This window comes from Gymnodraco acuticeps, unplaced genomic scaffold (genome assembly GCF_902827175.1).
Source record: "Gymnodraco acuticeps unplaced genomic scaffold, fGymAcu1.1, whole genome shotgun sequence".
Lineage (NCBI taxonomy): Eukaryota > Metazoa > Chordata > Actinopteri > Perciformes > Bathydraconidae > Gymnodraco > Gymnodraco acuticeps.
This window is the reverse complement of record NW_022990023.1, coordinates 5,665,889-5,688,116: the sequence shown is the minus strand read 5'-3', so window position 1 is coordinate 5,688,116 and position 22,228 is coordinate 5,665,889. Positions and strand designations below refer to the sequence as shown.

The following is a 22,228-nucleotide window of genomic DNA, read 5'->3' as shown; positions in this document are numbered from 1 at the left end:
TATAGTTTTTTGTAATGCATTTAGCAATGTGAAGCAATTTACTTTCCTAAATATTTGGATTTTTAGACGACTTCTGAAGTTCACACTGAATGAGAACAGAACAAAACATCAGGTTTAAATAAAAAAGTATTTTTTATTCATCAGGATATGCCTTCGCAAACTGATACAATGAAGTGGACACACTGTCCTAAAAAGTACAAAAGAAAAACCATTACATTTTCCTGTCATTCATAACTGTTTTTCATCAGACAGCTGGCAAGATAACGTCTTCCTCGTTTTTCAGAGGAGACTTTGTTACAACAGTGCAACAAAAATTAGACGAGCAGTCTCTCAATGGACAATTGAACAGACTGGATCTGTGGTTTAAGCTGGGACCCCTCCTTTATGGTGACTGAGGTAGCGATGACGGGGCGAGAAACCCCGCAGGCCCGACCCAAAGCCTGCTTGGATCGGACGAACACGTATGGGACGTTCTTGTCCTCGCACAGCAGGGGCAGGTGGAGGATGATCTCCAGAGGTTCTGCATCAGCGGCCATCACGATGAACTCAGAGATGCCTCTGTTCAGGGTTTTAGTGGCTGGGGAAGAATTAAATCACAATTAGTACAATGCGTTAACATCACTGTTACATCGTCATTACTTTAGTTATTGTTTTGGCAGCAACACAATGGTGGCCTACTGGTTTAAGAACTGATTCTGAGATCTGCAGAATTTTTTTGATTATTGGTTTAATAATTTGAGTATAAGTATTGAACAATGTAAATAATGTTCTTGATTTATGAAACTAAACTCAAAATTCAAACAAGTAGCTAATTTGAGTTGGTAAATCATAGAACAGGGTTCATACACTTTCACCAATGATTTTCCATGACCTTTACCTCATTTTCCATGACCAAACAAATTACTCTTTCTCAGCGGTACCACTGAAAATGGTTTATTTTAACATGGAACAGGAAAATAAGGTCTGCATATGAAACATGTTGTGCCTATCTAAAACAAATCAAATAGTAGGCTTACTAGCTTCTACAGACTAAAGCAACTAAAATCTCTCCCCAGCAAAAAAATATATTGTTTTCCATAACTTTTCCAGGGCCTGGAATTAGCATTTTGAATTCCCATGACTTTTCCAGGTTTTTAAATGACCGTAAGAACCCTGATAGAAACAAGCAGCAAAATATATTTGCCATTTAAGTTATTTTTTTTTTTAATGACTAAAAGATTAATTAAGGTGTCTTTACTTTTGAAAAGATAACAAAGTAATTGACAAATCCCTGCAGGTTTACAATGAGTTTTTTCCCCACACATACTGCTGCGTTTGTTGTTAACCTGAACGAGACCACGTTTCGCAGCCTTTCCTGATGTTACAATAGCTTTGAAAGTAGCAAATTATCCAACTACCAGGTTCTACTTGAAGCCACCATCTAGTTACATTTAATTCCATACGTCTCCTCACCTTCATTAGCTCCCTTCCTGAGCTGTTTGTAGTTGGAGGCTTGCTGCACCAGGTCCAGGATGGTCTTGGACAGCGTGGCGTCGGCCAGCGGATAGGCCTTTGGGTTTACTGCTGCTTCAGTCTGAACATGGAAATAAAACAACATTTAACACACATTAACAACAGCAAAGCTCCATATAAAGTGGACAAACAAGGAGATTGGGATGAGGTTAGTACGACATACAACGTTGTTACCTTAAGCTAATGTTAGCTCAAAGTGAGCCTACTCACAACACTCACCATTGTGAATTAGTTTTTTGGGTATTTCTGTCCTCTCGGCGAAATGCTTCACGGAGGTTATTCGTCTTTTACCTCGGTAAGAAGAGACAACTAAACTTGCGCTGAGTTTTCTTTAAGCAATATGTTGTACCGATATTAACTTTCTAAGCTCTCTGTTAAATGCAGCCAGTCAGACGATCACCACACGTGTGGAATATTCGCACATGCGCACTGGCTACACCAGCTGAAAAGGACCGGAAGTGCTTCTTTTTTTCTCCCGGTGCGCATTGTTAGCTTTTTTGTTGTTGTGATGACATTTTAAACTGTGATTAATGATGAAATATTAATTATATGAATGATATCAAGTAATAAACAACAACAATACAAAATATACACCTTCTGATAGTAAAATATATTTAGTATCAATAATATAAAACAACAACATTATTCATGCGTTATTAAATTACAATTCAATCACCTATACATTTATCAGTTATAAGACTAGGAACATGTTTCCACAATCTCTTAGTAAAATTCCAAAACACATATGCAAAGGTTTTACGTTTTTTTGCAGTACAGACATTTATATATATCATATTTAGAATAATAAACAGTTTGTGGTCTTGTCACGCATCAACAACAGAGCGCGCTCATTGGCTCAGCGGATCGCCGGCAAGGAACGCGCTAGGCATTCTGGGTAGGGCAAACACGGCGGCCATATTACTCAGATTTCCTGAAGGAGAGAGGGGAGATGAAGGGGATTCGTGGAATTAGTCAGCTTTCGGTAAGGATTTATCCAATGTATCCTGTATATATGTGTATTGAGAGAGATATACAGTCATTAGCTGTCTGTTTCAGTGTTTGTGTGATTGTCAGAGAGTGTAAAAGCTCAGGGTCAAGGTGTGATGAAGAGCAGAGGAGGAACAGCTAATGCTAACCTGATGCTATCCAGCAGTAACCCAACTGATAACTTTAGCTTACATAATAAACATTACACAGTAATGGACGTTATAAACATAACTTACTGTTAACTTAAACCATATTTACTTAAGTCAAAGCCTTAGTAGTAAGAGCTAGCTTCTCGTAGACTTAACTCCACAACAAATGTTGACCTATATTGTGTGATGACAGCTGGCTTTAATCAGCCTATTTTTGTTTCTATCTTTTTTAAAAACATTTATTTTATAAGAAATGAGCAAAACAGTAAAAGTCTATATAGGTTTGGACTTGTATATTAGACAAGGGAGAGCACACGTTATTACAACATGTATTAAAACCAATCTGTCTTTGTGTCTATGTGTATTTAAAAAAATAAACGGCGTTTATTTTGCTGTTTGAAATGCTAATTAAATGTAAATTGGTTTGTGACTGATTTAACATCTGAGTGTGTTTTATTGTGTCAGGCCTAGGAAAAAGGAATCCTCTCAAACGTTGAATATTTACCTCAATATCTATCCACTCAGTCTCTATTGAAGGTTGGGTTTTAGTCTTTTTCATGTACAGCTCTTTTTTTGCTGGCTGCTGATGATATCTTTATCTGAATTGTCTTGAACCAATATATGAGCTGCTATATTGCTTAGAAGATTAACGAGAAATAATTGAGTCACCATAGTGTTCTCTATATATATATATATATATATAGTGTTATCCATGCCCATATTACCAAATAGCTCGGCAGCTCTAACATATTTAGAAATGTTTTTCTGCTATCGACCCTATCCCTTCTCATTGATCTATAAACCTTTATAAATCCACAATGTTTAATGCCCCCGGATTTTCCTGCTCCCCCTTGCATCAATCAGCATGCCAGCAACACATTAGTTGTAATGTCCCGTCTTCCCATGTTTTTTCTACTTTCCAGACGAGGCTTTACGCGGCCCAGGCTGCCCGTAAGGTGGAGTTCACCGCCGCTGAACATGTTAAGTTTCAGCCGCAGGATGTGCAGGTCAGTAGTTGTTGATGTGTTGTTTCTTCTCCACAGAGACACTTCCATGTGGCTGCCAGAACAAGCCAGTCTCTCGCTCAGCCACTGGCTGGCATCAAGCTCTCTCCAGGGGCCGCACACTCCCTCCAGGACATCCATGTATGTTGGGGGAGTGAAGAGGAAGGGTTGGATGGGTCCAGTCAGTTTAGGGGGCACACACATTAATTTTGTTATTCTACAGTATTGTTGTTTTATAGTTATTTGTTAATGTAACCCAATTTGTGTTCTTTGAAATTGAAAAGGATATCGCATTGTGTTTGTTACTTTCGTTGCAGTTGTATGTGTCTTAAGTGTAATTTGGCTTGGCTTCCTATTTATGGACATGCTTTTATTTTGAAGGAGAGGTAGCGCAGTTGACAGGAAGTTGTTGTTGCTATGGAAACAACGTGAGGGAGATTAAGGGAGAAAAGTAATATCTACATATAAAGACGGAGAAAGTAAACGATAACGTGTATGGTTAAGTGTTAGCACCCCCGAAGAGGCACAAGCTCTTACGTTGATATTGGAGATTTCAATAAATTCAATTTGAGAAAAAAAACGGGGGAAAAACAAACAAAACGAATATCCGAATAACGAAATTGAAACCCGAATAGTACTCCAACGAACGGATATTCGGGTACAGCCCTAAAAACTAAAGAAACATCTCTGCAGGTGACCAGGCTGCCCAGCGGACTGGTGATCGCCTCCCTGGAGAATTACTCGCCCGCCTCCAAGATCGGAGTGTTTGTGAGGTCCGGCTGTCGCTATGAGACCCCTGAGAACCAGGGGGTCACCCACGTCCTCCGACTGGCCTCAAGCCTGGTATGGTGCAGCAGTTAATCCAAAATGTTTTTGTAATATTTATTCAGCCATGACCTGTGCAAAAAAATGTTTTGGTAGAAAAGAAAAAGAGATACAAAGCTGTGCCATTGGTGTCTGATTTACTTAACAACCTTGTAACTGGAAAACGCCCAATTATTTATTTTGAATGTTTAGAATCCATCACTAAATTCATGGCAAAACAATTTGTTCTCATCTTGCAATAACACTAACAAGTTTCATTTACAATTTAGTGTTAAAAGGTCCTCCTCAGCTTGGTGTTGACTGACATGTTCTGCTTCCCCAGACAACCAAAGGAGCCTCAGCTTTTAAGATATGCCGCGGTGTTGAGGCAGTGGGAGGCAGCCTGAGGTCAGTAACTTTACAGAAAGATCATTACAAACCTTTGAATACAAGTTGTTCCTAGATCAGTATGCTTATCTGGAGATGTAATTGTTTCTCTGCAGTGTGACTTCATCCAGAGAGAACATGGTCTACACCGTTGACTGCTTGAGAGATGACTTGTGAGTCTTTGAATAACTCAACGTAGTGACTAATAATAATAATAATAATACACTGAACAGGAATCTTGATATGAATCATTTGAAGGTCAGGGCCTAATCTGATAACACCTTATTTTTGTGAAAGAATAACTGTTTAGTACTTAGGAGAGTCCGGTGGAAAGGCAGATTATGCTACAGGATTTAATATAGTATTGGTGTAGCTTTGCAACTAACATGTTTTTTGTGATTTTTAAAAAATGATTTGCAGTGACACGGTGATGGAGTATTTGATCAACGTGACGACAGCCCCTGAGTTTCGGCCATGGGAGGTGTCAGACCTCACGCCCAGAGTCAAGAGGGACAATGCCCAGGCCAAACAGAGCGCTCAGATCGGTGGGCCCTTATTTCTCTTTGCCTTTTGACCTCGTCTCTTCATTTTATGTAGGTCTATATTGACCACTTATTAATTATCATTCCCTCCTCCTTTCTGCGGAGTATAGTCCAATTTAGCTCTGAAGATGCTTCTTTGCTGATTGATATCAGAAATATGTTTTGTATTTTTCACAAATAAAGCTGCAATGCTACGTTCTTTTAAATCGAAATACTACTGCAAAGACGACAGCATCCAGCATCTAGTGTATAAAGTGGTTTCATGTCATTGTTGGTGAGACATTTCCACAAAACGACAGTTTGTTACTCCTTCACTTGGGGTAAGGACTCATTCCCTACTTGGAGTGGACAGTCCATCGGTTTCCTGCTGAGAACCATGGCCTCAGATTTGGAGGTGCTGATCCTCATCCCAGCCGCTTCACACTCGGTTGCGAACCGATCCAGTGAGTGCTGAAGGTCGCAGACCGATGAAGCCATAGAAACCGGAAACCGATGGAAACCGGAAAACCGATGGACTGTCCACTCCAAGTAGGGAATGAGTCCTTACCCCAAGTGAAGGAGTTCAAGTATCTCGGGGTCTTGTTCTCGAGTGAGGGAACAATGGAGCGTGAGATGGGCCGGAGAATCGGAGCAGCGGGAGCGGTACTGCAGTCGCTTTACCGCACCGTTGTGACGAAAAGGGAGCTGAGCCAGAAGGCAAAGCTCTCTGTCTACCGGGCCATTTTCGTTCCTACCCTCACCTATGGTCATGAAGAATGGGTCATGACCGAAAGAACGAGATCGCGGATACAAGCGGCCGAGATGGGTTTTCTCCGCAGGGTGGCTGGTGTCTCCCTTAGGGATAAGGTGAGAAGTTCGGTCATCAGGGAGGGACTCGGAGTTGAGCCGCTCCTCCTTCGCGTCGAAAGGAGCCAGTTGAGGTGGTTCGGGCACCTAGTTAGGATGCCACCTGGGCGCCTCCCTAGGGAGGTGTTCCAGGCACGTCCAGCTGGGAAGAGACCAAGGGGTAGACCTAGGACCAGGTGGAGGGATTATATCTCTTCGCTGGCCTGGGAGCGCCTTGGGATCCCCCAGTCAGAGCTGGTTGATGTCGCCAGGGAAAAGAAAGTTTGGGGCTCTCTGCTGGAACTGCTACCCCCGCGACCCGACCACGGATAAGCGGGAGAAGATGGATGGATGGATGGACAGTTTGTTACATTGTTTCATTTTTCAGAAGGTTCGCTTTGCGTTCTCACGGGAACAATTCTAACGGACTATGAACTTTAAACACAAGTCATGTGCTCGGAAATGCTGTCAGACATTAAGGGGGTGAAAACACAAATCCCGGAGCCTCCGCCATGGAGCATCGGCAGGTTATTTTCATGCTGTTGTTAATCTGGAGAGCATATCAATGGACTCTAGCAGACGGCGCATATGATTGTATAATCAGATAATGTGCGATAAAAAACACAACACATAATGAGACGTTCTGCAGTAAGGAGGGGGTTTCACCGACGTCAGGTGGCTCTGACTTTTATGTATAGTTTGATAGTTGTTTTTACTTTACCCGACACTGATCAACACTTAATTCTGCTTCACTCTTTCGCTAACAATTCTGAAGACATCCGCGTTCTTATGACACGTAAATACTACGCTTCCTATGTTTTGGTGCGGACTGCGTTTACACCAGCGATGATCCGCTCCAGAGTTCACGAGCAAGCCGTCCGAGACCACCTCTTTTAGGCGGACCAGAGTCCGGTTGCTTAGTTCGCTTCAGAGGTCTCGGACTGCGTTCACACCGACCCAAACGAACCGCACCAAGCGGCTAAACGCACCAGGGTTCGATTCAACCGGACTATACAAGGCTGGTGTGAACGCGACCTAAGAGACATAAATGAATTAGACGGGTGGAACAAAGCCAATTACTCCACCAGGATATCACAAATGTTGACTTAAATAATAATCTCGCGTCATGTCTCTTTCTGTGTTCTCCAGATTTGCTTGAGGCTCTGCATGAAGCCGCCTACAAGAACGCTCTCTCTAACTCTCTGTACTGTCCTAACCACATGGTCGGCAACATCACCTCTGAACATGTGAGTACTGTTCCAGTGTTCATTCGTCAAGACTTACAGTGGTAATAAAGCCATTAAAACAATTCTAATGTTGTTTTTTTATTCTCCAGCTGCACCAGTTTGTCCAGAACAATTTCACGAGCGCAAGAATGGCTCTTGTTGGACTTGGTAAGGGGTTGTTATACTTTAAACATAATATACATACAAAGTTTGAACGCAGTGTATCGCATGACGCCTATAAAGGCTGTACTAAATAGTTAGAAACAGTCAAATGTGTGTTGTTTATTAGTTGTGTGTAAAGCAGGTATTTCTGCATAGTTCAAGAGAAGATTAGGCGATGCTGATATTGTTGTATAATAATTGTATAAAGACCTTTCCAATAACTCAAAAGTGAAAAATATATTCTCACTAGTTTTGATCTGAAGTGATCCGTTTGTTGCCTTTTCAAAAGCATCATTTTCATTGTGGTAAAAAACAGTTTGACTCCGGCTGCTGCAAACAAAAGAAAACGCCAACGAAGATTTTAATTCATAAAAGACGGTCTATTTAAAAAAGGAAAAAAAACATTTGATAGTATAAATGAGGGTTTCCATTAAGGGTTGATGAAGTAATAAAATATGATATCAGACATTTGAACTTTCTTTATTAAACCTTCCTGAATGAAGAAACATTTAATTCTGTACATACCCACTGTTTTCCTTCAGGGGGTCCGCGGGGTCTTAAAAAGTATTAAAAGTTGATAAATCAATTTAGTGAAAATGAAGGCTATTAAAAAGTATTTTCCAAGGTATTACATTTTGTAGCTTGTTTTCAATAAGTGTATAAATGGTCCAAAGAGGTTGTGTTCTACAGTGTGCCTGAATGTAATCATTGCGTAGGTGTGTAGTGTGATTCTGTGTAGTTTATTTATGGCATCCCGTTGGGTTTGACGTCGTCTGAACAGGACATCGCGCGCTCACTGCTTGATAGCGCGAAGGTCCGTTTACACCGGTTGTTAAACAACATCGTTATGGGGAAATGCAAGTCTGCGTCCAAATGGTTGGAAGATAAGGAGGAAGGACAATCAATACTGTATATAGTCAATGTGAGGTAAAGCGTGTCGCCAAGGTAACCGGTTAAAACTCCAAGTGGCGATGAGGTCTTAAAATGTATGGAAAGGGTCTTAAAAAAGGTCTTAAAAGGTTTTACATCTGACTTCAGGATTCCTGCATACACCCTGTCCTTATAAGAAGTTAGTGTCTGATGTCCGTCTCTCCGTCAGGTGTGGACCACGAGGTGCTGACTCAAGTTGGAGAGCAGTTCCTCAACATCCGCAGTGGGGCGGGCACCATGGGGGCTGCGGCTCAGTACCGTGGAGGTGAGCTGGTCGCACACCAATGTGCTGCAACATGGGGAGTTTTCCTTAAACATTTCAACGTATAACTCCCTGTATTCCCGTCTGAAGGCGAGGTGCGTGTGCCCGGCCTCGGCGCCCTGGTGCACTCGGCGGTGGTGAGCGAGTCGGCGGCGGTGGGCTCCGGCGAGGCTCTGGCCTTCAGCGTCCTGCAGCACATACTGGGGGCCGGGCTGCACGTCAAGAGGGGCTCGTGCACCTCCAGCAAACTGGTGCAGGGTGTTACCAAGGCAACTGCTGACCCCTTTGATGTGAGTGATAGTCAGTTATAATAGAAATGCTTCATACACGGAGGCCTTGAATGGCTTGAGTCTGGAAATATCATAGATTAATAATAGATTATATTTATTTTAGCGCCTTTCAAGGGACCCAAGGCCGCTTTACATGGTGTGAACAAACACGTTGGGCAAATAAAGATTCAACAGTACCTGTAAAAACATGTTTTTTCTCTCTGTGCAGGTCAGCGCTTTCAATGCAAGCTACTCTGACTCTGGCCTGTTTGGGGTCTACACCATTTCCCAGTCTGCAGCTGCTAGTGGTGTGAGTATCTTTTATTCATGCCAAGAGTCTGTTTGGGTTGTAACAGAAAGATGTCTTCATGTAATATCTGTCTTTGTCTCTGCAGGTGATTAAGGCTGCTCTTGCTGAGGTGAAGGCTGTTGCTGACGGTGACGTCACCGCGGCTGACCTCACTCGGGCCAAGTAAGACATGCAGAAACCACTGAGATATGATCCCTCTCTGCATTGATCATTTTTATATTTCTATTCCAATAAGCACCAAAAACATTATGTGGAAGACATGATTTCTTGCAAGCACTACTTTTAGTAACTTATGGTTGCTACTTCTATAACATCTAACTGAACATTTCAGTAGGCATTAGGTTTATTTAAACGAGATGTAAAAGGAATAGTTTCAGTTTTCTTGCTAAGAGATGAAAAAGACGATTTTAAAAAAACAGCTTGCCTGTGTCAGTGCAAAGATGACAATACATGGTTCTGCAAATAGCCTCACATCTTGGTTTATAAACAGATTAAAGAAATGGTAAAACATGTTTTTTTTATATTCATATAAGTCATGCTTTACTAAGTTGTTTGGAGCCAGGTCAGCTGTTTCTCTCCATTTGCTGTAAACGGTTATTAACCATTGTAACTGGACTTATTAAAACATCCTGTTATCCCCTTGTTCTTCAAAAGTAACTGCACCAAGACAACATTTCTCCTTCTAGTTTCCTGTATTGTATCTTATGCTGAGCGTGTCCTGGTTCTCTCCGCAGGGCCCAGCTGAAGGCCGAGGTCCTGATGTCTCTGGAGACCTCCGAGGGTCTCCTGGAGGCCATGGGCTCTCAGGCTCTGGCCGAGGGATGCTACAGCTCCACGGACGAAGTCTCCACAAACATCGACAACGTCTCTTTGACCGACGTCGCCAACGTAAGAAATGTGCTTCTTGTTAATGCTCTGCTATTGTCAGTAGAGATTAATGAGAATGTTGTACGGGGTACTACTTTGTATACTGCTTGGTATCTTAACCTTTTAATACTGTATACTTATTAGTGGATATAAATTCTGTATAATTTATCTTAATCTGCAAAGTAACTAAAGATAACGAATATATTTAATATAAAAAACACAATATTTACTCCAAAGTGTAGTGGAGTAGAAGTAAAAAGGGACAATACTATAGTAAACGCATCTTAAATATGTACTGTTTTGAGTAGATGTACACTGTAACACTGGCTCTCATAATAGGCATAGATGTAATACTGAATCTACTGCAGTTTTTTTTTAAATATGCTGTGTGAAAACATTGGTTTGAAGTTAATAACGTGGCTCAACTTGTATTGCTGCTTGTTTTCAGGCTGCCAAGAAGTTTGTGACTGGCAAGAAGACCATGGCATCCAGCGGCAACCTCGTAAACACACCCTTTGTGGATGAGGTCTAAAACCCTCCTCGTTTGCCTCATTGTGAAAAAAACAAACGAGGCAGGGCATATAATGTCATAAGACCTCTGGGTATTTATCAGTGCTGTAACAGTATATTTTCAGGTGATGCTGCTCTGGCGCATCATATTGTCGTGCTCCACTCATCTGTCCACATTAACTGTATAGCTGATGTAAAATAATGAATACATTCTATCTACCTTACAGAGTTTCAAGTGTTTTTGTTGTGGCGTTTTATGTTTTGAAAGCTTGAAATGAATTACGTTTTATTGTTTTTTCTTCACAATAAAGAGGGACATTAACAAAAACTCTTAACCCTAAATGAAAAAGTTCAGTTTTTTAAATTTTTACAACGAGTTTAAGTGCCACTTGTGTAGATTTTACTGCATGAGTGTATAGGTGTAACTTCAATGTGCTTACCCATGTTTACGGAACATATATAAATGTCCATGTTGCATAATTTATGTGGCAAAAAGTCCCAGCAGCCTCGGCTATTTACAGATGTTCTCGCGAGAGTTGTCCACTACAGCCAAGGAGTGACGCGAACTGCCAGAATTTGAGAGAGGACAGCAGCGTTTTGCATAAAACACATTTGCTGTGTGTCTTAAAAGCTTTCTAAAGAAGTCTACTGAAGATATTCTGCATAGGGTGTGTGGATTTAAAGCTCCAGGAGAGCGCCGCAGAGACTGAGTCATGGGCGGCGTTTCCCCTCAGTGTGCGTCCTCCAGAGGGAAGAAAAAGCTCCCATATGGGGGGAGAAAGCTCAGGGGCTGCATGCAGACTCAGGAAATAAGTCTGCTTCATGCATGAATCCGTGTCGGAGATTCTACCAGCGATTAAAGCACATTTTCCACTCTTTTTCCCCTGCAAAATCACCAAGATGTGGTGGAGCCTCCGGAGCTAAGAGATCCATGAACCCGGGCTGAGAGCCTCTCCTCCGGGGCTGGAGAAGCGACAGCAGGTCGGGTCAGGCTCGGTTGTTTGTGGGCTAAATAAAAGTGGATTTCTTCAGGAACGATTTGGATCAAACACAGTGTGCAGGAACATCGTGGATCAATCCTTCATGTTGCTAAACCTGGCTGTCCTCGTGCTGCTGGATGTCCCACCTCCCTTTAGGTGAGACAGAAACTCTCTAACCTGCAGTTTGTGCAACGACATGGATAAACTCACCGTGATTTCAGGATGCCTCTTCCTCACTGCAGACATCTTCGCCATCGCCAGCATCGCCAACCCGGACTGGATCAGCACTGGAGGAGCATCCGGTAGGTTCATGGTGACACTTTTCTCCCAGTTTGTGCTGTAAAAGTGTCTTTGTTACATTAGCAGGTCAGTTTATTGGGTAGGAGATTAAACCCTAAGAAAAGGCATAGTTTTTAGGCGAAATCACATACAACAGTGTTTTATGTTTAAAAACCAACACGCTTGAAGGCAAAAGTTGCAAACAGATTTATTGTCCAATGTGGTTATTTACATTACATTGCATTTAGCTGACGCTTTTATCCAAAGCGATTTACAATAAGTGCGTTCGACCAACAAGATACAAACTTGAAGAAAACAGAATCATATAAGTACATCAGGTTTCATGGTTCTCAATTTGGCTTTAAAATCAAGCAATGTCTAGAAGTGGAAGACGTCCGATATTTTACTTATGTAAAAGAGGCAATACCATAGTGTTGAAAGTGTCTGTTACAGGTAAAAGTAAATTTGTAGGTTAAAAAAAACAAATAAGTACTCAAAGTTAGAGTACTCATTATTGTACTATTTTACAATTATATATTATTTTGTTGGATTTTATTTATTGATGCAACTTTTATTTAATGTTTCAGCTGGAAAAAATACAGCAAATTTGTATTTTAATTGTAGCATTACTTATAATATAACATCACAATTAATGAGTTGACTTTAAGGTTAAATGATCAATCTGAATATCTAACAAGTTTAAGGTTGGCTTCCGAAATGTAGTGTTGAATATCTATTATAAATGGAAATACTTGAGTATAATTACCTTAAAATGCTACTGAAATAATGGTTATTTCATCACAATTAATGGCATTTTTGTGATTAGTAAATTGTGAGGTGAAAGTATCCATTTCTTCACAAATCAACTGTTGTTACAGATTACCTTTTCATTAACACCTATGATCATTTCTAGGAAAGCATATTTCATTCATCGTACAGTCAATCCTAGAATGTATGTTTATTACAGGCGATTATCACAGTATTCTTATTACAGTCAGCCTCCCTGATTTTTCCAATAGTCATATTCAGATGCAAAGTCCACAAGCTAAACATTGACTAAAACTGATGCAAAAGACAAACAGTACAGTATATGCACAGCTGCCTCCATCCTTATGTTACTGTGCAGCACAGATAAGCACGTAACAGGCGGGCCAAGTACTTATTACAGGATTTATATTGAAGTCAAAACACTGACTGCTGATGCGAGTTGAGTACATAACAAGCAGGTTTTTGTTGCATAATGAAAGTAAACCACAGACTAAATCTCTATTTTCTTAAACGTCATAGCAGGAAATGGACTGTAGTTAAGAGCAGCTCACATTCCCTCATACTAGGCGAGGGTGTGAGAGGACTGTACTACTACTTACTGTATTGTACTAAAAGCTTTTTGTTCCTGTTAAATTAGCCGAGTAGTAATCACCTGAAGGCCCTCAGTGCAGTGAGTGTTGTTAGGGAATGAAGATGTGGGACTTTTAATTAAGCCTCCTGGGAGAGTAATGCTTTCCACTTGGAGAATAAAGCTCCTCAGACACGGTGATGTATTTAAGTTTAAGTGCATGCATAGGAAGCATGTAAAAAAACTCTTCTTACATTTGTGACGGCAACATTTGTGTTTATTATAGCTGCTTTATGAGCTATTGTTCCTTGTGTTTTTCCATCTAGTACAGGGGTGTCAAACTCAATTTCATCGCGGGCCACATTCACATAAAGGTTGCACTCAAAGGGCCGGTTGTAAATATATAAATATATAATATATACATAAAATAATGTATTATATTACATTATTACCTCTGAATTGTATTATTATCGGATAGGATAATAACTTAGTAATTAACTACGCCTGAAAGCAGAAGTCCAGGGAAAATAATTGCAAGTCTCTTCAGTGCGCATGTCACAAAACGAGATGCATTGTGGGACATGTAGTTTATGGGCAATCTGCTTCTGTAAATTGGCATGTAACCGTATAATAAATGTATTATATTCTTTGCAAGCTCTTGCAGGGCCACATAAAATGAAGTCGCAGGCCGGATTTGGCCCCCGGGCCTTGAGTTTGAGACCCCTGATCTAGTACAAGGTCAAAATGCATGCCTGAGCACTTTGTGTGTGTTTGGGTGTGTGTGAGCATTTTCACCATGTGTGTTTAAGTGTCAAGTGGAGAGGTTTGAAGGAGCAGGAAAGTGTCTGCGTTTCAGAAGTGTTCACTAAGTACAGGTTAGGGATTGGCCATTCGTGACACAGAAACACACTTCCTGCCACTTCTGTGTTCACTTAGGCCACAGCGAGACTGTCAGGACTCTATGGGTCTAACCATGGAAATATCATGTATAAAGTTAAACATTTATGAACTACAGATAATTCAGAGTGTAATATTTAGGGAGATCTATCAGCAGGAATGCTATGCAATATTCACAAGTATGTTTGACAAGTGTTGAAACATCTGAAACTAAGAATTGTTGTGTTCTCGTTAGTTTACATTAAGCTCTTCATATCTATACACCGAGTCCGCCATGTTGCATGATTTAATTGTAGCCTAAAACAGAAGCCAAACTCTGTATCAATATAAGGTTTTCACATTTGTTATTACCGGAAAGGGAGGGTTATTCAGTTGGTTGCAATCTAAAACCTAGTTACCACTAGATGTAATTAAATCCTACAAACTGGACCTTTTGAGTAGCATAATTGCAGCAGACATCGATGCCGCCAGCTATCTCAAATGTGAAGGGTGTTCCAGACATCGTGGTTTGATTATTTTCCATACAATGTAACATCAAATATTGTATGTTCCCTTTATAAAACCCCAGTAATACCCTGAGTCCCCGTTAGTGATTTCTTTCCGAACTGCTAATCATTCTTTTTCGGTCATGTAAAACCAAAAAACATTTATTTCAGTGTTATATTCTGCAACGGTTAACAAGCGATTCTTTTTTTTTTTTTTTTTTTACTTTTCTGTTCTATTCTGCCCCAACTCCACCTTTTTCTCGCTTAAGATACAAAGCACAGATCAGTAGTATAATAATGTTTTAACAACACCCCTTTCACCTCCTGTCTGATGAGATTTAGGGCTGGCATTTAAATGTGGTCACAATGATAATAGAACGGCTATAAAGTACGACTCGTTCGCCTTTTTCATACCAATGAGCAGGAAAGAAACCAGAGCGTAACATCACTGGTAACTATAACTTTTTCTTACTTTATTCGTAAGTATCCATGACTCTCCTCTTTATCGCTCGAGTTTAACAATCATTGCTGTCTTTCTCATCATTTTTATCAAAGACAAAAGCCACTTCCCACCAAAGCACAAGGCAAAAACCCATTTGTTGTGTGTCCAGTATGCGGGAAATTAATGTATTTACGTTGTCTCCCGGTCTGCGGTGTAAGAGGATGTGTGTAGGGAACAGGATATCCTGTGTGTGTGTGTGGAGGGGGGAGGAAGGGAGGTCAGCCTGCAGGAGGATGTGGTTCAACCTAGGATCATCATCCGGCACTTTATCACTAATCGGGAGCTGAAGCCACTTCAGTCCATCCATCCATCCATCTTCTCCCGCTTATCCGTGGTCGGGTCGCGGGGGTAGCAGTTCCAGCAGAGAGCCCCAAACTTTATTTTCCCTGGCGACATCAACCAGCTCTGACTGGAGGATCCCAAGGCGCTCCCAGGCCAGCGAAGAGATATAATCCCTCCACCTGGTCCTAGGTCTACCCCTTGGTCTCTTCCCAGCTGGACGTGCCTGGAACACCTCCCTAGGGAGGCGCCCAGGTGGCATCCTAACTAGGTGCCCGAACCACCTCAACTGGCTCCTTTCGACGCGAAGGAGCCAGCTTAATTAAATAATTGAGCTTCAGTCCAATTATGAATATGTACATGAGATGACGGATATGTAACATTATGAATTGCATGAAAAAAGTCTATTCTAATTCTATGGTGACACTTGGTGGTCTTTTACACAAAAACACTACTGTTAAATGGCAATTGAGAGTATTTTAATGGCTTTACTAGTTGATTGTTATTTGTACATATCATACCAATGATATGATGTATAAGTGTATTTCTTGCACTCTTTTTAATATTGGTTTCTTCTGATTTGGACCATCGTGACAATTATGCTAATTCTCCAGTTGCTAAATTGCCATGAATGAATCCATAAAACTCCTCTTCTTCTGTGTTTGCTTGGCAATCTCTAACTGCCTTTGTGAGGATAATAAGATAGAAAAAGAAAAGGAGACAAATGAATGAATGAAGGAGTGGGAGGATTTAATTGTTCTGCATTTGTGTTGTGTCTTCAATGTCGTCAGAGGGGATGCTGAGAAGATGGTGTGTGTGTGTGTGTGTGTGTGTGTGTGTGTGTGTGTGTGTGTGTGTGTGTGTGTGTGTGTGTGTGTGTGTGTGTGTGTGTGTGTGTGTGTGTGTGTGTGTGTGTGTGTGTGTGTGTGTGTGTGTGTGTGTGTGTGTGTGTGTGTGTGTGTGTGTGTGTGTGTGTGTTGTGTGTGTGTGTGTGTGTGTGTGTGTGTGTGTGTGTGTGTGTGTGTGTGTGTGTGTGTGTGTGTGTGTGTGTGTGTGTGTGTGTGTGTGTGTGTGTGTGTGTGTGTGTGGAGAAAGCACTTGACGTCAGAGCCCCCAGCAGGAGGAAGTCAGATGACTTTCCTTCTGATGTAGGACCTGTGATCTCTTAATCTCTAACATGTACAGTGACCGTCTCTCTCTCTCTGATGAAGATGCTCTGGTGGTCTGTGCAGACCCTGATCCCGTCAGACGTCATCATGAATCTCTGAGGGTCTCTGCTGCAGCCAGAGTCAACATAAAAACAAATCATATCACGTTTCTCATGCACTAGGAGTTTGTAACATGAAGCTTGCAAAACAAGCAAACTGCCAGCCCTTATATACTACATAGCCTTTCATGTCATATAATTAATGTGCGGTAGACTGTGGGGTATTTATTTTAATCTTGCTTAAAAACTGTCTTGAAAGGTTATCAACTGAAAAGCCATGCTTAAGTTGTATCTCTTGCAATCAATGAAACAAATTATAATTGTATCTCAATGGGGTTTAAAGCAAGTACACACAGGTGTTTGACATGATCTTTTTCCAATTGAGCCTCACCCACTTCAAACCAGATTGAATGATCCAGACAATCAACAAAAAAAGACTGAAATCTAAATTAAAACAGTTTGAGGGAATTTTGTCTTCACATGAAATCTGCTAACTGCCAAATGCTGTTGTTTTTACATACAAGGAGTTTGTGTTGGTCTATATTGGTGCAAGAAAACACAAATTAAGAGACAAAAAAATATCTTAATATCTGAACAAAATCTAGTGTAATACTACCATAAAATAAATATAAATATACAAAAAGGAAATACACTGAGAATATGACAAATCAGTATATCTAAATTTAAATGTAGGAGTACAAATATTTCCATAGCCTTAATATTAGTTTATGTGTAGTCGCATTGTATTTGATTTCTCTCTATGGATGTTTTACCTTCTTGTTTCTCTCTCCCTCTCTCTCTCTCTCTCTCTCTCTTCGGCTCTCTCTCTCTAGATCTAGCTCCTCATCTCTACTCTACTCTCTCTACTCTCTCTACTCTCTCTACTCTCTCTCTCTCTCTCTCTCTCTCTGCTCTCTCTCTCTCTCTCTCTCTCTCTCTCTCTCTCTCTCTCTCTCCAGGCACTCTGACAGTAGGTCTCGTCCGTCAGTGCCAGACGATCCACGGCAGAGAGCGGACCTGCTTCCCCCCCCAGCTTCCTCCAGAGTGGATCACCACGCTCTTCTTCATCATCCTGGGCATCATCTCCCTCACCGTCACCTGCGCTCTGCTGGTGATGTCCCACTGGCGCCGAGAAGCCGCCCGATACGCCCGATGGATCGCCTTCACAGGAAGTACGTTCATTTCCATCGTAACCAGTTCCCTTTGAATCGATAGAGTCTGATTTCACATGTCTAAACGCTCATATTAATGCCCTGATCATGCCAAGCCCTACCCATGATATATATAGAAATAATTGATTTCCTCTCCAATGACTTTCCAGGGTCAAGGACAGTTGTCAGCTAACAGAAAACGACAAAAGTAACAAGCAAAAGACCCTTTATCTTTACCTTTTTGAGGCATCAACCACCTGGATATACATCATTGTTCTGTATCCAGTGAGCAGACGTTACATAACAGAACTCATGAATATTAAAGATTCTTATGCATAAACCTTTTAGCTATAGAATACCACAATATAGACTCTTCTTGCACTATTTGTTCTATTTGTTCTATGTCCTCTATGTTACACTGTTGGAGGAGCCTGTGACCTAAGTTTGTCATTGCCATATCCACACTTTAGCCAATGTGCAAATGAAAATAAAGCCTTGAAACATTAAGGTCAGAAATAAAAGGCAGGCGTAGGCAAAACTGCCCGTTATAGTTTATAAAATGCCGGCGAAAGTAAGAGATGCTACTGAAGACTCTCCTGTGAAATAAATGCAGTCTACCTCGACATCAGAGTTCACTTCAGGAGAAGCTTTTAGTCCGGTAATTACGAACACCTTTACTGCAGAGGAGCTTATTGATGGTCCTGTTTCTATTTTTACAGGAAACGGACAGTTTCTCTGTATAAGAGGTTCAGAGCAGGAGCTGTGGTTCATTCGGCTCTAAAAATAGAAAAATATGAAGCATGTTCTCACGAGTTCAGGGACAGTTATTAACACACTTTTTAAAAGCTGAGAGCTGCATTAACCCTCCTATTGTCTTCGTTCCCCCCCCCGGCCCTTACTTTGGTGTTCGCGGTCAAATTTGACCGGTCCTGTTTTAACTGCTATTACATTAACACAAAAACCATTAATCATCACCAAATGTCGTTTAACACCCTTTCAAACTGTACATATTGTATCAGACCACTGGTATACATGAAGAACTGCAGTAAATATACAAAGAATAGACACTGAACATGTATTGCGTGTCAGGTATGATCCATGTGGGGGGATGGGCACATAAGAGCGGGAAATGTGTTAAATTGTTCTGTGTGTGTGTTTGTGAGTGCCAGGTGTGATTTACATGGGGGGGATTGGGCACATAAGGGGGGAACACATCTAGTGTGTGTGTGGTGTGTGTGTGTGTGTGTGTGTGTGTGTGTGTGTGTGTGTGTGTGTGTGTGTGTGGTGTGTGTGTGTGTGTGTGTGTGTGTGTGTGTGTGTGTGTGTGTGTGTGTGTGTGTGTGTGTGTGTGTGTGTGTGTGTGTGTGTGTGTGTGTGTGTGTGTGTGTGTGGTCTAGCATTACTATACTTGTGGGGACCTAAATCTGTTTACATAGTCAAGTGTGGGGACTGGCTTCCTTCATGGTTACAAATTGGAGGTCCCCATGAGGGGAATCATTAATTTTAGGGTGAAGACTTGGTTAGGTTAAGGTTATGGTTATGGTTAGGCATGTGTTGGTTATGGTTAAGGTTAGGATAAGTCTCCAGGAAATGCATGTAAGTTAATGTAATGTCCCCTGAAGTGATGTATACATGGTGTGTGTGTGTGTGTGTGTGTGATCTGATCCGGATGTTACAAAGTTGACTAAATCATCCAAAATTCAATGAAAGTGGTGATCAGCAATGTATATGTTCAAATGTCTACTGTGAAGGATATCATAACGCCTTAATGCAATCGAATGTAAAACTAAAAAGTTATGATTGATGAAAGTAGTAAATCGGTCAGATTTGACCCGAAAACAACAGGAGGGTTAAAGGGGGGTAAAGATGTGTTTTGGGGTTGACATGAATATTTGATAAATCAATTAATTAAATCAATTAGAGTTGTCTGGTTTATTAACCTTTTTTTTCTATCAGAGACAGCTAACTAATCCTACTGTTTATCCATCACTTTATCTATTTGAACCATTTCCATTATCTAACGATCTCATTTAACTGCCTATCAATTACTTTCTATATCTTATACCATTATTACCTTTTGCTAACATAACTTTTTAAACTGTGTACTTCTTATTTGACCCATTTAAACCATTTATCGTTGCTTATTGAACTGGTTTCCCATTAATATTTGCCTGTTATTTCAATGTATCTGCTGGTTTGCCAACTTTTCTTTCATGCACTCTCAACTCTCAAGTGTTACAGCTGGCCCCAAGAGCACTAAGTCATACTTTCTTTATTTTCAAATATCTTGAGCTTCAATACAGTCTTTCCTTATTCGTCCTGGCCGCTGCAGATCACCTCTGGTTGGGAATCGTCGTTCCAGAGAGGATGTGTAATCCGTTTCTGTCCTTCTGTTTTCTCCTCTGTCACAGTGGTTCTGTTCTGCATGGCTGCTCTCATCTTCCCCATCGGTTTCTACATCAACGAGGTGGGAGGACAGCCATATAAACTCCCCAACAACACAGTGGTGGGCTCCTCATATGTCCTCTTTGTTCTCTCCATATTCTTCACCATCGTGGGGTTGCTGTTTGCCGGGAAGGTTTGCCTGCCTGGATGACTTATGTTTGTGCTTTTGGAGAAACACCACCAATGGAGGCGGATTGGACTCCTCCATGCCAGTGTGGGAAGTACCATTAAGGTCAAACTAAACTCAGAGGAACCTGTTTGTGCTTCAACTTTGGATGAATTGTGTTGGGAAATGAGCTCTGATATGGCCTTCCTCATCTTCAACCATGAACAGTGAGAAGGAAGTCATTCAAATGGGAGAAGGTTAAAAAAACAAAACATGATGGAAATGGATTAAAACGTCCAGACTTTCAAGGAGGCCCTGCTGCATCATCTGTCTTCTTAACATTTAATGACAGATAACCCTTCTTCCTCTCATCCCATCTACCAAGATGCACAAATACTGACATTTCAGGCCTTAAAACCGCCCAAAGCACCAAATATCCGGCTCCAATATGACAGAGGCTCTTCCCTGAACACAGCTACATGGAGCAGACTGTAATATATACAATGACATTTCACTTTATTGTCACATTTAATTTATTTCTGAAATCGTTATGTTTCTTTTTGTAAAGGCATTATGTATGACACCGTTTCTCTGCCGTTGATACGTGTGGTGGATCACTTTGCCTTAAAGAGCGTTTAACCTTAAAGTAACTGATAGGGTTCAGTTGTAATCTCATGGGGTCCATTTCTTATTATTGTGGATACATGAGAGGATATTAAAATATGGCAACTTCTGTCCAAATTGATCAGAACACAATATTTGTACCTATACCTCGAGTATGTTATTGTAGGGTTGGTTATTGATGCTTTCACAAAACAATTACACAATCAGAAAATGGATGGTCACCTGTAAAATGAAAAGTAGATAAAGGCATATAATATTAGGCTAATTTCAGAAAATTACATAATTTTACTTCACTGTAATGCAGCCTTTTAAACTAATATTTAAATATCCAAAATCTAAGATGATGATTCCAGATGATTATCACTATCTAATTGAATGCCTTGTGTTTAAATAGACCATAACATATTCTTAGTAAATATCTATGATGATTTCCAGTTTCATGTCACGATATCACGCTGCAAGAAAACGAGCTGGTCTCTATGATTTTGCTCTTCTTTAGTATTATTATTCTAGTAACACAGCTTTGTTCTTATTTTAGTGAATGTATTATTCACCTTGTTGAGCATCTCCTGTTGTTTAAACACTGTATCAAGAAATTACTGAAGCTACCATTAGTTTGTTTTATACTTGTGTTAATGTCGTCATCATTTCTGTATAAATGAAAAGCCTGTCTGACATTTTCTAGAAGCACTGTGATGCTTTTGAATGAGCATGGAAGATCTCATTCCATTAAAGATGAATCTTTTGAAAACTGTCTCATCTTGTTTTAGAAGACCATATTCTTGATATTATTTACAATCTTGAAAAAGTACATATTTAGAGAAGATGGCTGCAGTTGAAGGGAGTTGCAGCTTCATATCAGTATGTAGTGTCTCTACTGTGACATGTCTCCATGCTTTAATGTTCAAAAAGCTCTTTATTTGTCTGCTGCAGCACCTCTTTTCACCTTCTGTCTGAAACCAGAGCCCAGTCTGCTCTGATTGGTTAGCTGGCTGGCTTTGTTGTGATTGGTCAACCGCTTAGAGATGTCCCGCCCCTTAGCCTATCACGTACATTGTGTTGGAGCACTAGCCAATAGAAGCTAACCAATAACCCTAACCCTATGTTTGAAGTAAACAAAGGAGTCCAATGGAGGAATTTCTGTCTGGAACTTAGGGATTGTAGCCTTTGCAGACCATTTACATGCACACA

At 40.8% G+C, this 22,228-nt stretch overlaps 3 protein-coding genes across 7 annotated transcripts; 2 read left to right on the top strand and 1 right to left on the bottom strand.

Moving 5' to 3' along the window:
• Positions 1–108: 108 nt before the first annotated feature.
• Positions 109–1,990, bottom strand: LOC117544834 (NHP2-like protein 1). Its single transcript, XM_034214302.1, has 3 exons — positions 1,732–1,990; positions 1,453–1,573; positions 109–577 (listed from the first exon to the last, which is right to left on the bottom strand). The coding sequence occupies exons 1-3, from the start codon at positions 1,732–1,734 to the stop codon at positions 315–317; spliced, it is 387 nt and encodes a 128-aa protein (XP_034070193.1). The 5' UTR covers positions 1,735–1,990; the 3' UTR covers positions 109–314.
• Positions 1,991–2,353: 363 nt separating this feature from the next.
• On the top strand, positions 2,354–10,970 carry LOC117544921 (cytochrome b-c1 complex subunit 2, mitochondrial). Of its 3 annotated transcripts, XM_034214444.1 has the most exons (15): positions 2,404–2,494; positions 3,572–3,604; positions 3,692–3,793; positions 4,346–4,495; positions 4,800–4,864; positions 4,960–5,016; positions 5,264–5,388; positions 7,360–7,457; positions 7,547–7,604; positions 8,698–8,793; positions 8,881–9,080; positions 9,289–9,369; positions 9,455–9,531; positions 10,104–10,257; positions 10,685–10,970. In XM_034214444.1, exons 1-15 carry the CDS (start codon positions 2,462–2,464, stop codon positions 10,766–10,768), a joined length of 1,413 nt encoding a protein of 470 aa, XP_034070335.1. In that variant the 5' UTR covers positions 2,404–2,461; the 3' UTR covers positions 10,769–10,970. The 3 variants fall into 3 exon arrangements, with proteins under 3 accessions (XP_034070337.1, XP_034070335.1, XP_034070336.1); XM_034214446.1 differs by lacking the exon at positions 3,692–3,793 and having other exon boundaries at positions 2,354–2,494; positions 3,572–3,655; XM_034214445.1 differs by lacking the exon at positions 3,572–3,604 and having other exon boundaries at positions 2,425–2,494.
• A 269-nt stretch (positions 10,971–11,239) lies between these two features.
• Positions 11,240–21,788, top strand: LOC117544922 (uncharacterized protein C16orf52 homolog B-like). 3 transcript variants are annotated; one of them, XM_034214449.1, is made up of 4 exons: positions 11,240–11,882; positions 11,969–12,028; positions 17,671–17,883; positions 20,274–21,788. In XM_034214449.1, the coding sequence occupies exons 1-4, from the start codon at positions 11,864–11,866 to the stop codon at positions 20,456–20,458; spliced, it is 477 nt and encodes a 158-aa protein (XP_034070340.1). In that variant the 5' UTR covers positions 11,240–11,863; the 3' UTR covers positions 20,459–21,788. The 3 variants fall into 3 exon arrangements, with proteins under 3 accessions (XP_034070340.1, XP_034070339.1, XP_034070338.1); XM_034214448.1 differs by having other exon boundaries at positions 11,948–12,028; XM_034214447.1 differs by having other exon boundaries at positions 11,240–12,028.
• Positions 21,789–22,228: the final 440 nt, after the last annotated feature.

Excerpts from the sequence above, each read along its gene's own strand:
- LOC117544834 (XM_034214302.1), bottom strand. Across the intron at positions 578-1,452 it reads CAGGAAGGGAGCTAATGAAG|CCACTAAAACCCTGAACAGA; the intron begins GTGAGGAGACGT and ends ATTCTTCCCCAG.
- LOC117544921 (XM_034214444.1), top strand. The coding sequence starts at position 2,462 with ATGAAGGGGATTCGTGGAATTAGTCAGCTTTCG. Across the intron at positions 3,605-3,691 it reads CGGCCCAGGCTGCCCGTAAG|AGACACTTCCATGTGGCTGC; the intron begins GTGGAGTTCACC and ends TCTTCTCCACAG. Across the intron at positions 5,389-7,359 it reads CAAACAGAGCGCTCAGATCG|ATTTGCTTGAGGCTCTGCAT; the intron begins GTGGGCCCTTAT and ends TGTGTTCTCCAG.
- LOC117544922 (XM_034214447.1), top strand. The coding sequence starts at position 11,923 with ATGGATAAACTCACCGTGATTTCAGGATGCCTCTTCCTCACTGCAGAC. Across the intron at positions 12,029-17,670 it reads CAGCACTGGAGGAGCATCCG|GCACTCTGACAGTAGGTCTC; the intron begins GTAGGTTCATGG and ends CTCTCTCTCCAG. Across the intron at positions 17,884-20,273 it reads ATGGATCGCCTTCACAGGAA|TGGTTCTGTTCTGCATGGCT; the intron begins GTACGTTCATTT and ends CCTCTGTCACAG.